Here is a 15,251-nt window from a genome sequence, read left to right as displayed (position 1 = left end):
TCAAGAACTTGCAGATCATACAGAAAGCAGGCAGCTGTGTAAGATTTTTGTCTTTTTAGCAGAGGCGGTAGGTGTTTTACAGATATGTCACCCAGGTCCCAGAAGGGCCTACAGGTTTTCATGACACTTTACTCTGTTCTGGATCTGTTTGTAAGTCCTTCCTATGGATTCAGGTTGTCATTGTTGCTGTGGAGACTCTCTGCTTATGAGATATTTGTAGGTTTGTCTTTACAGTGACCATGGAAGATGAGGGAAGTTTGTTATCTCCCCTTTGCAGATGGAAATACTTGGTTTCTCTAGGGAAACTCATGACACAGCCAGGAAATGAGCCCATGATACAGTTTTGGATGTGTATTCCTTCTTTGGGAGAGCCTGGGGCTACAGGGCTGAGCTGTGCCTGTTCTCAGCTCATGAGATCATTGCAGTCTTGGCATGCTGTCCCCAGTTTTGAATTTTCAAGCATTCTCTTGGGGTATCCTATGGTTGGTTGGTTCCATATCAGATCAGGCAGATACCTCAGCCACTGCAGGTGCTTATATTTGCCTTACCAAAACCTTTACCTCAACATACTGCTTTGACTTCATGGAGACTCTGGAATAACTCAGAGCTAATGTCAGGGACATTGCAGATGCCTCTTCACTGTGTTTGGTATTGAAGAGCAAAATGCAAGAGGTCAGTATTTTGCATGTAAAACTTTCCTTCAAATTTCTCAGCTTTTTCAGCAGTAGCAACCTTAAGCTGTTGCTGGCTGTGAGTACTGTTTGTGGAGCACAAATACATATCTAAGGTCATTTTGTGCCCTTACAAAAAGACTGATGCATCTGGTGTCTGATACAATAGTCTGTATCTTCATAGGACTCTTTTCAGACTAGAAAACTGGAAGCTGGATCTGGACCCAGAGATGGTCTACCTTAAAATAGTTCCTATTTTCCAGAGTATATGTAAACCCTATCTATCTTCCTTCCTTCCTAAATTCCCTTTTTTTCCCCTTCTGTTCTCCCTGGCACTAGTTTCTTTTCTTCTGAGGGATTTCTTTTTTAAACTCTGTTCCTGAGTCAGCTGTGACTGCATCTCACAGCACTTAGAAACAATTTGCAAGTCAAATGATCTGTGACCAAAGATCACCAGGGCCCACTTACTCAGTATGGACTCAGAGCAGTTACCCTGTTCAGAAATAGGTTGTGAAGTGCCATTTTGTGACAGAAGTGTGATCCATATCAATCTGAATAGTGATCTTGAACTCCCCTGCCAAATGTTTCCTGGCTTTCCTTTGTCCTGGTGCCTATGGAGCTACATGGACAATACATATGGCTTTCTTTAAACTACCAAAGGTGGCAAGGCACTACAGTTTAGTTTAAGGTTAGCTTTGATTTTTATACAGAGTGCTTGAGCCTGTGCTGTAGGTGCTTGAGCTCAGGCCGTATGGGTGTGGTCGCAGCATGGACTTGCCCGCCTCAGAGCCTGCCCCTGCACACAGACTGAGCCCAGGCCACTCTGCTTGTCACCAAAGAACATAACCTGCTGCAGAGACTTCTGCCCAGCCTGTCAGGTGCTTGGTGGGCAGTAAACTGCACATCAGCTATAAAAATGGAATTTACTTTGGACAGCACAGAAGTTTATTCTGTCCATGAAAGGGATCATGAACCTTTCTGAAGCATGAATTTTAGGGACTTGCTTTGAGACTTTTAAAAGACATCATGCAGCAGCAAGGTAGAAGGTCAAAACCAATGAGTCAGTCATCATTCTGCACCAAGAAAATGAGCTGTAGGTGCATTGGTCAGGTTGGACTGAGGTAGAAGGTTTTCTAGGGAGCTTTTCTCCCAGAGAAGAAAACCACCATGCAGCAGCAGTGTGGTGGTACTGGCTGAGGAAGCACACTCCTTACCTCAGGGGCTTGTTCCATCTCTGGGTGTCTGCTAGGCACCAGGGTCCTGCATGAAGGGTCTGCAGTCTAGCTGTAGTTCTCTGTGCATATTGGCCATCAATGTCCTGTGTTTTGGGGGGGTTGGTTTTGCTTTGTTTTAATCTAAACATTTTGTTAGCCAGAGTCCATAGAATCAAAGTATGTTGTGGCATACAGCAGATCTGTGTAAATCTGGATCAAGGAAGACTCTAGCCAAATGGTTTTCATCTGCTTTTAAATCTCACTGTCATCTGACACCTCCAGGAGCCTTCTTTTGCTGTAATAGATGCCATATTCATGTCAAATGCTCCTGGGACTTAACAGGCTGAATAGGTCAAGTATGTCACCCTACGACTGGTTTATTTTTACCTTAAATCTGCATAGAAAGTTGCTGTTTTCTTAAACAGATCTTGCTTACTTCAACATACAGATAACTTTGGATGAACTGACCTCTATTCTCACCGCACAAGCAAAAGGAGAAATAAAGCTTAGGGGTTTCAATGATTGCAAAAGTCCCATCTGAGTAAAAGACCTACTGAAGCATCAAGCAGTGCAGGCATACATTTATTTCACTATTAAAAAAAAGGGGGGGGGAATAGGGTCTCCCCTATGTCAGTGAGTGAAGTGTAGCATTTTATTTGTCCCTAATGTCCTGTCCACTCTTAGGGACTTGAGAGTTATACCCTCACTAACAATGCCAGCTATCTGTCCTAAATCTGACAGGACCATCAGGAGCAACATGCTTTCTGAAGACAGGGCCGTGGATAGTTGTCCTGCTGTATTTGGCTTTTGCAGAGCAAAATGCAGAGCAGCCTTTATGTTGTCACCATTGTTGTTCTATGTCTCCAATTCCCAGACCATCGTGCTATCCTGCCAGTTGTTCATGCCCTGCAACTTCTTCTCTCCATGGGGTAACCAAAGGCTCTGCTCTCATGGGCAGCTCAGAAGTATCTACGAGGGCATAGCAGTTTCTGTGTTGTTGATTCTGCTTCTAACTATCCATGGCAGGAAAGGAAGCTTAATAATTTTTGCATTTTTCAAAATGAGTTCATGCATTTAAAAGAGGTGGTGGCATTTCAAAAGGCACGTCTCTGTGGCCAACCAATACTGTAGTTCTTGCCTACTTGTTACTCGGTACAATGATAGGAGCTGGGTGGAAGCATATTCACTGGTGCAAAAAATTTCCTTCTAGTGGATGCAGATGCTTCACCAGCTTCAGCCAGCAATTGATCAACCCTCAAGTTGAATGTAAATCACACTGATAACATGTGCTTGCTGCTGCTGTTCCTTCAACAGCTGCTGGCAGTGAAGTGCACACAGTGCTTGCAGAGGCCCTGCCTAGAAAGAGCACTTGGAAAGCAGAGTCAGGCTTTTAGAAAATACTGTCTGATTACAAGTGTTTTAATACGTGAACTGCTCTCACATTACTGAGTCTTCCTTATATCAGCAGGGAGCCAGCATACTGTCTTTAATTAAACATTAGATTGTTCTAGCTTTGTAGTGTTGCATTCAACGTTTTAACAATTCCTGTGGAGTTTCTTTTTCTTCATCACCAGGAAGCAGAGATCTTCATGCAAACCTATTTTGCAACCATATTTTTAGCTTTTGTTTCTTGGCCTATTCTACTATACTAGAAAGACACTGGCAGCAGATAAAGGGTTGTGAATTCTGAAGGAAAAGGAGGTTGGCAGCAGGGAATGCTGAGAAAACCAAGTGTGTGAGGGCCACAGAGCATAGAGTCTTCTGATCAGTCTGGTTGACTTTGTAACCAGGTTTCCAGGCGAAGATTTTTAGTACTAGAAATGAAAAATGCTTGCCTGGTTCTAACAAATAGTAACCATTTTGTCAACTCTATTTCAAAGAGCAACAACAGCAAAAAAAAAAATGACAGAGGATTGTGTGGCTTGTTTAATGTGTATCCTGGGATGGATCACTCCCTAATCTCACTGACATCAGTATCTGCTTGGTACATGGTGGTACTGTGTGAAGTAAAATGGCATGTGGAGATGAAGTGGTAGAAATATTCTGGTTTTGTGCACTGCTAAAGAACAATCAGATACGGGAACAGGGAGCACATCTTCCTTTTTAAATGGGTTGTGCTGTAAAGAGGACTAGGAAAGAAGGGATACTTCCACTTTAATTCCACCAGCTGACTTTATAAAACTGGAATTTTAGAATGTGACCAGAGCATAGTGCTGAGTTCTTATGTGATGTTAATGACTTAATTGATTATTGATGACTGACTGATTAATTAGTGTTCATGAAGCATTTTCAGCATTAAAGTATTGTCATCAGATTTTAATCAAGCCCAATAAAGAGTTCAATTTAGTTTCATGTCTTAAATATATCCTAGAAGAGTCCTGCCAACTGTTGGGGGTTTTACAAGCATTGGTTTTTTTGCTTTTTGAAGATCCCCATGAATATCTATCACATTAACAAAACAAGCCAAAAATACAGATGCTTTCTGTATATTTTAGCTGCAGTATCTCAGGTACTTTTAGGAATAGTGAGGATTTTCCTTTAAGTTGATTGCAGTGCTTTATTGGAGGGATGAGGAATGCAAAAAGTACAGAACTGAATACACTTGCCGTTGCATGATGTTGTCTTGCATCAGCCTAGCAGACAACCCCCTGACCTCAAAATATCTGTAAAAAAAATAATTTATGTGAAAATGGTTAACTGACAAACACAGTTTTTTCATGCCAACAAAAGTAACTGTAGGTTTTTGTACTGAACTGAAAAGTTATTGGCTGTTTAATTCTGGGCGCACTGATGACCCAGTAAGAGATCTTGGTGTACTCTGAAGTTTAGAAAGGGGCAGAAACAGAGTTTTACTGTGGTAGAACAAGGTAGCATGTCTTGTTTTCTGTCTTTTGCATCTGTAATCACTAATTCATATATATGTCAAAGGACAGTAGATTTTATAATCCTGATTTACACTGGAAGTTGTGTGACATGTGTCTCTAAATCCTAAGTTTTCAGGAATTTGGGCATGATTTCTGAAAATCTATTTTTGGGTGTGTGCTGCTGCTCTGTTGGTTTTGAATACAAGGTTCACATTTTGAAATTTTTTCATAAGAAGAAAAACATTTTTTTAACAGCTTAAGAGGAAAGATTCAAATACTGTTACTTTTCTGGCGCTATCCAGACAGGTGTCAATTCCTATACTGCAAATTGTGCTTGCCCCAGAACACATGTTCCTGCTGGGCAGCTTTAGGAAAGAAGTGGCATGGAGGTGTCTACAGTAGTACAAAAATAGTTTCTGACAATCGTCTTGGGACGTGAATTATTCTACCTCCAAACAGTAGGTTAATTCTAACCATTTTTTTAGTGAAAATACTCTTGTAACTTGCCATTTGCTTGTGAAAGATCCTGCCATACAGGGACCTGTCAGAGAATGAGTAGGAGAAAGCAGCTTAGCTGGTTTCACTATCCAACAATGTGAAGGCTGTAAATTCTGTAACTGTATATATATGTATCTGTGGAATTTTTGTAGATGTTGAGATCAGTACTTGAGACCCATCTGTTCACTCTTTGGCTCTATTCCATACATGGTGGAAGCTTCTTTCTGGGCCAGCATTGCCCCAAGCGTCTGTTCTCAGGACCTTGATCCTCCATCCTAAACAGATCATACCTCACACACGCAAGCAGTTGCCTTGTAAGACCTCCAAGCTGTTGACCCTTGCTGATTTATGTTGTGGAATCTAATGAATAGTAAAGCACAGTCTGCTCTCAATCATAGTTTATGTTATGGTCTGCACAGACTGGTCAGCATGAGTCCTTGCTTCCTCTTCCAGCAGGCTGCATGGACTTTGAGAAATGCTCTGTAGTATCTTTTGGGAATTACATGACTGAAAGAAGTCCTATACAGGCAGTCTGATGTATTTAGGCTTGTTTGAAATTAAAATGTTTATGGTGTATGGTTTTCTTGGTGGTATCTTGTTCACAGGAGAAAACCAGCTGTTAGAGCTCATCTGCTCTGGAAATTATCTCTGGTTCTTCTGGAATATTTATGGTGGGGGAGTTCTATAGGTGACTAGGAGCAGATATGGGATAAGAGAAGGAAGGCTTTTCCTTGTCTCAGTTTGGCTTCTCTGACTTCTAAGTAATAGTAATTATACCTGAGGAGGGTGCTTTTAGGCCCCTGTGGGGAATAACACTGTTTTAAATTAGTGCTTGTTCCCAATCTTTGGGATCATCTGTGTCTGTTTTGCTCTCAGTATTGTACTGCAAAAGAACCAGTCTGGTTAGTGGGTACTGTACCTATCAGCAGAACACCTGGGAAGGCAGGGAAAAACAATTTTTAGCAGGCATTCAATTTTTCCCATCTGCAAAAGGAAATGTTCCCCAATGCTCCTGTTTTACAAGGATTTGCAGTTGCAACTTTGTCTATTTCTTCTCTTTCTACCTTTTTTTTTCTCCATAGAAATCGTGGATGGCAATGTTAAAATGACCCTTGGAATGATCTGGACCATCATCCTTCGTTTTGCCATTCAGGATATCTCAGTTGAAGGTAAATTTCAGTTCTTTTCCTGCCACTGTTCAGTAACGGACAGCTGGGGTAACTAAATGGATTTGCCACTTAAATGGCCCAAAAGGTGCTCTTAAGTGAGTCACTGAAGGGTCCTCAAGAGCTACCCTTCCCAAGCTGCCCTGACACCTTATAAACATTTATGGCCAATCTCAAGCACACTGCGATGAGTTTTTCAGATGCTTCTCTTAGAAGAGATTTCAAGAGTAGCTCAAAAGGATGAAAACAAACTGAAAATAAACTTTAGTGTTGGACTTTGATTTAGGGACTAGCACCGAAAATGAACCTATCACTTAAGAGTACTACAAGACTATCTAGTTCCAGAAAGCTATCTCCTTATTACTGAACCTCATGAAGAAGATAATAGTAACAAAACTATCCTAGTAGACTTTTCCAAACAAGAAATTCTCTGACAAGTGAAGTTAAATAAAGCACAATTTAGTGCAGTCTCTACCAAAGAGGAATTGGTGATGATTTTCTAGCATATGTTTCAGAGACTTCTGTTTTCTAAGAAAATAAGTTAATTGATGTGTTTTCTTTCTTTCTCTAGAAACATCTGCTAAAGAAGGACTTTTGTTATGGTGTCAGCGGAAGACAGCCCCCTACAAAAATGTAAACATCCAGAACTTCCATATCAGGTGAGTTACAGGCAAGAACGCTTTACAATCTGTGTTATTTTCCTATGTCTCTCAGTATGTTCAGCAGTATTCCTAAACGACTCCCAAGGCAATGCACGTGCACAAGTAACAGTGTGGTCCAGAGAGATGCCTAGGAAGCTGAAGGCAGAGGCTCTAAGAGGATCCAAATACCTACATCCCAATTCCTCATTCAGGTTACAGTTGCTGCTTTCATAAAGTTCTTCGGGGTATTAAGTCCTCCAAGAGCAGCATTTGTGGCATGGCCTTAAGCAAGAGAGCTTTTGCTCTGTGAAAACTCAGAACACTTTAAGAGCCATGAAAAAAGGCCTGCCTCCTAACTTCTGTAGTATGGCAAAGCTGGGAAGGAATAAGAGGTTCACTTGCTCTGCTTTTCATATTTCCAAGCTGGCAGATGTTCTGGTGAAGATCCTGCATAAAAGTGTTTTCTCCAGCATATCTTGGAGCCTTGTATGAACCATATAATGTAAAGCGCTTCTTAGCTTAACTGCCATCAGCGGAGCTGGCTGGGGACATCTGTCTTTTCCCTGAGGAATGTACTTGTTCCTCCTTTGCGGCTTGCGTCTACACCTTTTTCCACCCTCGAGCTCATGTGCTGCACAGGACATGCACAGAGGGTTCAGCACAGAGAACTGCCAAAAACGAGGTCCCAACTCAATGGGCAAGTCTTAATTACAATGAATTTTTGTAGGGGTTGAAAGGAATCTTTATTGCAGTCTCATGCACATACAAGATATCCTTCATTCCCAGCACTTAGAGAAGCACTGTTGGTTGGAAACTAAACCAGAATTAGTTGTCTCACTGCCTTGGTGCGTTCCCTCATGCTCACCACTGTTTGTCTCCGTGGCTGAACAATGGTCATTGTTCTCTCTTGTGTTTCTCTCATAGTTGGAAGGATGGCCTTGGTTTCTGTGCTTTAATTCATAGACACCGTCCAGAGCTCATCGACTACGGGAAGCTACGAAAGGTACAAATCCATTTTGTCTGTCAGACCAGATGCTTGGCACTTTAGAAGTAAAGAGGAAGAATTAGCTTGATAAACATAATTGGAGAACTTCAGCACAAGCTGGCAGTTGCAGGACTGTGGGGGGGAAGGAAGGGAGGGATGAATCAGTACATTCAGGCTTCTTAGTGAAGCGTGAACTTAATGAGCTTCCTGCTTGACTTTCCCTGCTTTCAGAATGCCTTGTATGAGACACACGTGCCCCAATCTCAGCTGATGAGCAAAAGCTGGCAAACTCAGTAATACCAAATGTGAGAATAGTTCCGTGCTAATGTCATAGACCAGTGAGTCAAATCAGGCTTAACATTTCTGTGGAGAGTTGGATAGAAACCAGTTATCTGGTGTTCAAAATGCTCATTGAGGGGTTTGTATGCCCTCACTGGACACTTGTCACATGCTTGCAGCTTAGCACTGAGTCATCTGCAGTGCTTCTGGGCTTCTCCTAGCATATAGGTATCAAGTGCCAAAAAAGCATTTGTCAGAAAATTCAGTTTTACTTAAATACTTGTTCTGGTAGCATGCTACCAAGCTGCTCCAAATTTTACTCTCTGTGTGGTTTGGAGACAAGATTGCTGAATGGATGATGACTATAACCACTTTGTGGTTTATGCTGCTCCCAATATCTTGACCCAGCAGTGCAATAGAAGATCAAACTGGGTTCTTATCCTACCAGCATTCCTGCAGTGTGCTGAGATCCAGTTTCACTGTGAATGTGCCCATGTCACCAAGAGCATAATGAAATGTCACCAAGACTATAATTTATGGGTCATTGCTGGGGCTAACACAAAAAGCTTGTCCATCAGGTCTCCTGGACTGTGTTGTTTAAAGTGCATGTGTACCTGATGTTAGCTAGGGAAAAAAACAGAAGCCCATCACCAGCAGATCCTGGCTCTTGGATCACCATGCAAATGGACAAAGTGTAAATGACCTAATCAAATTAGCTGCATCCCAGAGGCACTGAATTGTACAATGCCTGATCTGCTTTTCAATAACCTTTTAGCTCTTTACTGTCTTCCAGAGCAGTCAGTTTTTCTGATCAGTTTTAGTGTCTGGAGTCAGCACATGGTGAATAAACAGTGGGGGGAAGACTGTACCTGTTTACATAAATAGCAGCAAGAAGAAAAAGCGTTGTTGGAGTAAATTTTCCATGCCTAATCTTGGGAAAATAACGCAGCTAAGCAATGTGTGCCTGACAAACCCAGGCAGGTAAATGCTACAGCACACACTCTATTATCAACAAAGCCCTAAGCCAAACCCAAGCAAAAACATAATGAAGGAAAGCGAGTTATTTGTTGATATTGACTGTAGGCTTTTTAGGGTGAAAAACAGGGTGATTGTTCTAGCCAAATTCAATGTACATGAAAGGGGATTTTTCCTGTTTGGGGTACGGTTAAATGGAACCAGCACCTTTTGATCTCTGCTTGCTTTTGATTCCATCCTTCATCTGGATCCCTCTGTCCTTAAGTTCTCACAGTCTCTGTATCATTTTTATTGTTGTTCTGCCTCAGTTACTCTAAGGAGATGAGATTAAATGTATGTTAGAGAACTCTGCAACAGCTGAAATCTTGAGCAAATAGCTGGGAGGAACTTAAGAGCCTAGTCCTTAGCTATGGCAGTTGATGTGTGCTGAAGGGAAGTTAGCCTTTTTTAATGCTAGATATTTGAAACCATTTGTGGAATATATAGACATAGAGGAGGCTGCTGAGAGGCAGCCATTGCAGTGGATAGTAGATGAGAGATCCACCTCAAGTTGTCTTCCAGCTCTAGGGAGCAATTAGTGGCAACTCAGTAGTGTGTGCCTTTGGCAATGCTGTGTGTGTTTCTGTGTATATATATGCACCAAATCTATGAGATAAAGAGGTGAAATCAGTCCAAGCTGCTCAGAATTCTGCACTGTACTTTTTATTTGGGCAGCTTTCTTCTGCAACTTGAGGGTTTTTTTTGTGCTCTGTCACAGAGGTTTTGCCCAGGCTACAGACCTGTACTGGCAGTGAATACTTGCAGAAAGTAGCCAGCCAGTGTAGTAACCGCATGTTTTCCCAAAATTTAGCAACTTCTTTTATCAGCACTGTTTTGTATTGAGTTTGTTCCTAGCTATTTTTCCTAGTCTAGCTGTGTTAGGAACAAGCACAATTCTTTTCTGCATACGGGCACTGCCTAGCTAAAGCTATTTGTGTAGTCCAGGCCTCAAAACAACAGGTACAAGTTCAGCTTGGTGTTGGTGATTCCCTGACACCCCAGTTAATTGGTTAGTTAGCTTCCATGTAGTGCCGATCTGTCTGCTGTTATTCAGCTCACTGAAGATAAGGTCTTGGGATTCAGCTTGTGGTCTGCAAGTGAGAGGTGTGCAAAGATGGGGTTTCCCTTCCTCCTTTTAACCTTGACTGTAGCTCAGCTGTGAGCTACATCTAAGATACTTCTGTCAAGTACAGTGATTGACTGCTGGCTCTGACACCCCCTTATATACCACAATATGTATAGAACTGTGGTCTGTGTACTGCTGTGTTACATGCAGATATGTCTGAAAACATGAGTTTTGGATTTCTGTCCTAGTGTCTTCAGTTCTAGCAGATATAGTAAGTGCTTGCTCTCTCTCAGCTTTCCTTCCCCTCCATCTCATTTCCTGATTGCTTGTTAATAGATGATGGTTTTTATGTTACATTGTAATAATTGCCTTGGCAACCTTGTGTGCTGCAAGGACTTGGAAATAGCTGGAGAAAGAGAGGAGTCCCCACATGAATTAGAGTTGTGAAAGATGAAGAGGTTTGATAGTCTTTAGTCAGCAAAAGCAGAGAATGAGCCAGTTGGCATCTGTCAAGGGCAGGTTTGCTGTCTGCCAGCACTAAAACAAAAATACCTCCTCTATGGTAAAGGTATAGATTTTCTTGTGGCTAGCTCAGCTACAGTCTGGCTAGTTACTGTTCCTTTTCATGCCTCTGCCATTGCTATGTTCCTGTAAATGGAATTGCAACCAAGTCACCTCTGCAGCCTCATCTGGGTCAGTGATCTTCTGGGTGTGTGTTTGTGTTTCAGCTGTGGAAGGAATCAGGGGACAGGTGACTTGTCTTTTGTTTGGTTTGCTGTGTTTGGGTCCCTGAAGTGTGCCTGCAGCTGTGGTGCTTCAGTGCGAGGCTTGGAGCTGCCTGGCCGGTCTTTATTACATTGGCCCTTTTCATGGGCATCAGCTGAAACAGGTGATTTGAAGTAACGATCAGCTGGTGTACAGTGGGATGGAACTGAAAGTGGTGGAATTGGGAGGAATTTCATAGGGCTTGGGACCTTCTTGTAGACTTTGAAATGCCCCAGTGGGGACCCTAACTCATGCACAAAGAAGCATCATTGTTGGGATGAGCTGCTCCACTGTTCTTGAGGGGTGAAGTTTTTCCTGCAGGGAACAGAGTCTTGCTCGAGTGTAGCTCTCTGCTCATCTCCAAGCTAGTCTTAGACTTAAGCAGCTTGCTTTCAGTAGTGCTATCTTTAGTTTCTTTCCCTAAGAGATACTGTGATCACACATCTTTCTTGCATTTGAAGTAGAAATCTGCTGGCTTTATCTAGGTGAGTCCAGTTTCCCACATGTTAAAAATTCCAGCCCTTCCTTTGGGACTGCCCAAGCCCAGTAAGTTTTCCCATCAGGAAACCTCTCCCAGCTTTCAGCCAAAAATTTCTTTTTAACCTTTAGCAGCAGTGCTCCTGGTGTTGTTACTTGCAAACTGATAGGAAAGCTGTCTGCAGTGAGACATTTGCTCCTCCTTTTCCTCCAGGAGTGGCTGGCAGATCTTCATGCAGCTTGTTCAGATGGGTTTGTGCTAAAGAGGGGTTTGTGTTAATACTAAACACTCTGTCAGGGTGTTAATAACCATGATGGTCACAGTCAGCATGGGGTCAAATTTGCTACACAGTGGTGACATTTCTACAGAAGTAGAAAATGGCACAGGGACTAGGGGAAGACTGGCAAGGGAGCTGCCACTTGGCATTTCTAGATGCTCCTGCACTTGAGTGAAAGAAAATCCATTATTTTTTTCTCCCTAAATGAAGCTAGGGCTATGTCTACACTCAGTGAATAAAGTAGGTTATATACCACCTCGTCTCACCTCCTCAGATAAGGCTTTTGGTTATGCTGTGGGTTCATAGAGGTTTCTCCACATCAGGCATAGAAGACAAGTAGGTTGAAATTGAAGTGGTTCCTCTAATTCCATGGCATAGGACGGTTCCGTGTAGCTGGAGACCAGTAAAAATCCACTGCCTGCTCCACAGCTCAGCTCTGAAGAGGTGGATGTAGATATATCTGATGTAGTCACCATTGAAGGTGTATTATATAGGAATATAGGGATTTGACACTATGTTGCACTGTATGTGACAGCTGCTGGCTTCATCACAGCATGCCTGTGCAACATTGCCTTGCTTATTATTGACTTATTCCAGTGGATTTAATACAGATCACTGTCTGTTTTAGTGGCCTTTGCGCGTGATTTACTTTGATAGGTTGCTGTCTGAGAGAGACATTCACCCAAAGGAATATGTTGCTGATATTGGATGCCAGCCTAATACATGCTTGGTTCCTAGGGAAATGCTGCAGGAAACTGCTTTTCAGAGCAGCTCAGTTTCCTAGTTCATGAAGGCTGTAATCTGAGGGCTACATAATGACCAGTGCCATAAAGGAAATTTTATTCATGCCCTTACCCTGTCTACCCAAGCCTGCCTAGCTTCATCTTTCCTGCTGGGTGGTTCAAAGGAAACTGCCTGTTGATTAGAGCTGAGGCACAGCTTAATCTTCCAAGGCAGTGCAGTAAGCAAAGGCACATGGCTCAGATAGAAAACAAACAGAATATGGATGCCACTCTAGAAAGAAGGTGAAATAATTTTACTACCTTTTTCCTGGCTTTTTATGTGGGTCCCAGTGTGAATAGCACAAATGACAGTGTGGAGAGTACCACCCCACCTTTCCTCCCACCCAAAAGGCACCAAACAAGACAGCTGAACACGTAACAGTTTATGCACAACCTTTCATCCAGTAGAAGCCACATGTCTCAACAGTAGAAACTGATAATGCGAATGTCATGTGTCCCCCATGAAGTGGATTGATCCTTCAGAATAATGAAGTATCACAGGAATGTAGGAACAAGCTGGTATAACACTCTTACACAGGTTGGCAAGTGTCTTGTTACTGAGTTTTATGTTTGAATGCTGGACACAATTTTCAGAGTCTTTAATTTTCAATGACATTTGTTTTTCATGTTTTCTTGTGTGGCTCTTTAAAATCTACAGAAAGTTTATATAGAGAGGAATAGAAATGTACTAGGGAAATTACAAGACCTGTGCATGAGGAAAAGCCATAGTCAAGGCAAAATGGGTACTTTTATATGTATTTATTTTGTAGAGATTTGTTGAAACATTTCTCTTCCTCCCACTCAACTGGTGTTCAACAAACTGTACACTAGCTGAGGACAGCACCCGTTGCAGATGTTGTTACTATTTTGGTATAGCTTAGATGTTCTAACAGATACACAGCTCTACAGTTCTTTAAAATGGAACTTGCAAACTTAATATAAGCATGAGATGTAAATGTGAGATGTGGTCTCATCATTTACTATCAGTATGATATGAGGCTAATTTTACTTATAACTAGATTCAAGACAAAATGCATTATTCCTTTTTTTTTGCAAGTGCATGGACTATACATTAAATATCATACCAAGAGTCCCCCAGGCTCTTCTTTTCAAAGGAAGCTAATTATTTCATCTGCTGCATGAGGCTTCACACAATTTTGTCTGGCAAGCACAGTTACCTGAACCAAACAAAGGTCTTTCTGAGAGAAATTCTATGTACTTTGTTAAAAGTTGATGCTGATGCTCTTCTTCTCTTTGTTTCCCAGGACGATCCTCTCACTAATCTAAACACAGCTTTTGATGTGGCTGAGAAATATCTGGATATTCCGAAGATGCTGGATGCAGAAGGTAAAGTAGACTCCAACAGCTTTTAAATTGTTTTTTTTTCTGAAGAAATTTTCCACTTCTTCTAGGTGGACTTATTTTGTACAAGATTCCAGTAACCTCTGAATGTTCCCTGCGTGACTGTGTAGTAGTGACTGTATAGGGAAAAAGTTAAAATGGAATAATGACTCACATGTTCTGCTTCCCTCTTCCTCCTCTGACCTTCAGTCTTTTGAGTCTAGTGTGGAGATCTTAGCTTGGGGTTGACACACAAGGCAGAGATGAGTAACACCTGTCATCTGCTGACTGAAGTGTTCTCTTTCAATTATCAGGCCAAATACTGAGTTAGTGTATGGTGTAGACCTGTGTTCCTTTTGCTCCAGGGTTTTTTTTGCTGTGGTCTTTCTGACATTGCTGGTGTTCTTCCTTTTGAGGGCATGGTATTATTATAGACTGCTTTTTCTTGACTACTCAGAAGTGTTTGGCATGACTGGGTCTGGGACCAAAGCAGAGTTCCATGTTGTTCAGAGATGCTTTTGGTGCTGATTACGACTGCATCTCTGAGGCTACTGGGACAGCAAGGATTACTTTTCAGAGCCTTGTCAGGACCAGCTTGGCAACAGATTTTGAAGACTGTAACTCTGGAGTACAACCAACAGCCTGAAATAAGTTCACTGGTTGTTGGCTGTTTGCCTAAAGCCATCAGGCTTCAATGGTAGAAGCTGTTTTTCAGATGGGTTAGACAGGGGAAGCAGTTAAACATTTTTGTTAAATTAAGGAGTGAGAGGAGCAAAGAGGAAAGGTGGGAATAGGACAGCCAAACCCAGTGAACCTGTATTTCAGTAACTAGGATGTTCATATTCCTAGGTGGTATTTCCCATCCCCAGAGATGAGTTTTGCTTTCCCTGCATTCATCATGCTGAGGTTAAAAAAAAAATCATGAGGTTTCCAGAGTAAATTCAAAAGTATCCTGCCATTCTGTAGGAAATACAGACACTTCCAAAATAAGCGGATCTAGCTTCAGATCTCAGCAAAAGTAGCAGTGATGAAGAGGGCCCCTGGCAGGAGTTCTCATTGCTCTTTACTGATCTCTCTCCTCCCTCATGGAGTCAAGCTAATGTGCATTCCTCCACACCATTAATTCTGATCTCTGGAGGTGTTGAGTTTCCACTGAAACTAATGAAAGGGCCTTTTGAAATTCAAGCCATCATTGTGTTGAAATGGAGGA

General features: G+C 42.0%; 1 protein-coding gene across 5 annotated transcripts in view; it reads left to right on the top strand.

The window, feature by feature from the left end:
* ACTN1 (actinin alpha 1) overlaps positions 1–15,251 on the top strand; it is an 87,386-nt gene that overhangs the window by 47,211 nt on the left and 24,924 nt on the right. For all 5 annotated transcript variants that reach the window (XM_068193199.1, XM_068193197.1, XM_068193198.1 and 2 more), the window contains exons 4-7: positions 6,330–6,416; positions 6,985–7,072; positions 7,979–8,057; positions 13,966–14,047. In XM_068193199.1, the coding sequence (XP_068049300.1) occupies positions 6,330–6,416; positions 6,985–7,072; positions 7,979–8,057; positions 13,966–14,047 (336 nt within the window). The remainder of the gene's footprint in view (positions 1–6,329; positions 6,417–6,984; positions 7,073–7,978; positions 8,058–13,965; positions 14,048–15,251) is intronic.

This window comes from Anomalospiza imberbis, chromosome 6 (genome assembly GCF_031753505.1).
Source record: "Anomalospiza imberbis isolate Cuckoo-Finch-1a 21T00152 chromosome 6, ASM3175350v1, whole genome shotgun sequence".
NCBI lineage: Eukaryota > Metazoa > Chordata > Aves > Passeriformes > Viduidae > Anomalospiza > Anomalospiza imberbis.
Note: the sequence above shows the minus strand (reverse complement) of the source record. Positions and strands in the feature narration are given on the sequence as shown.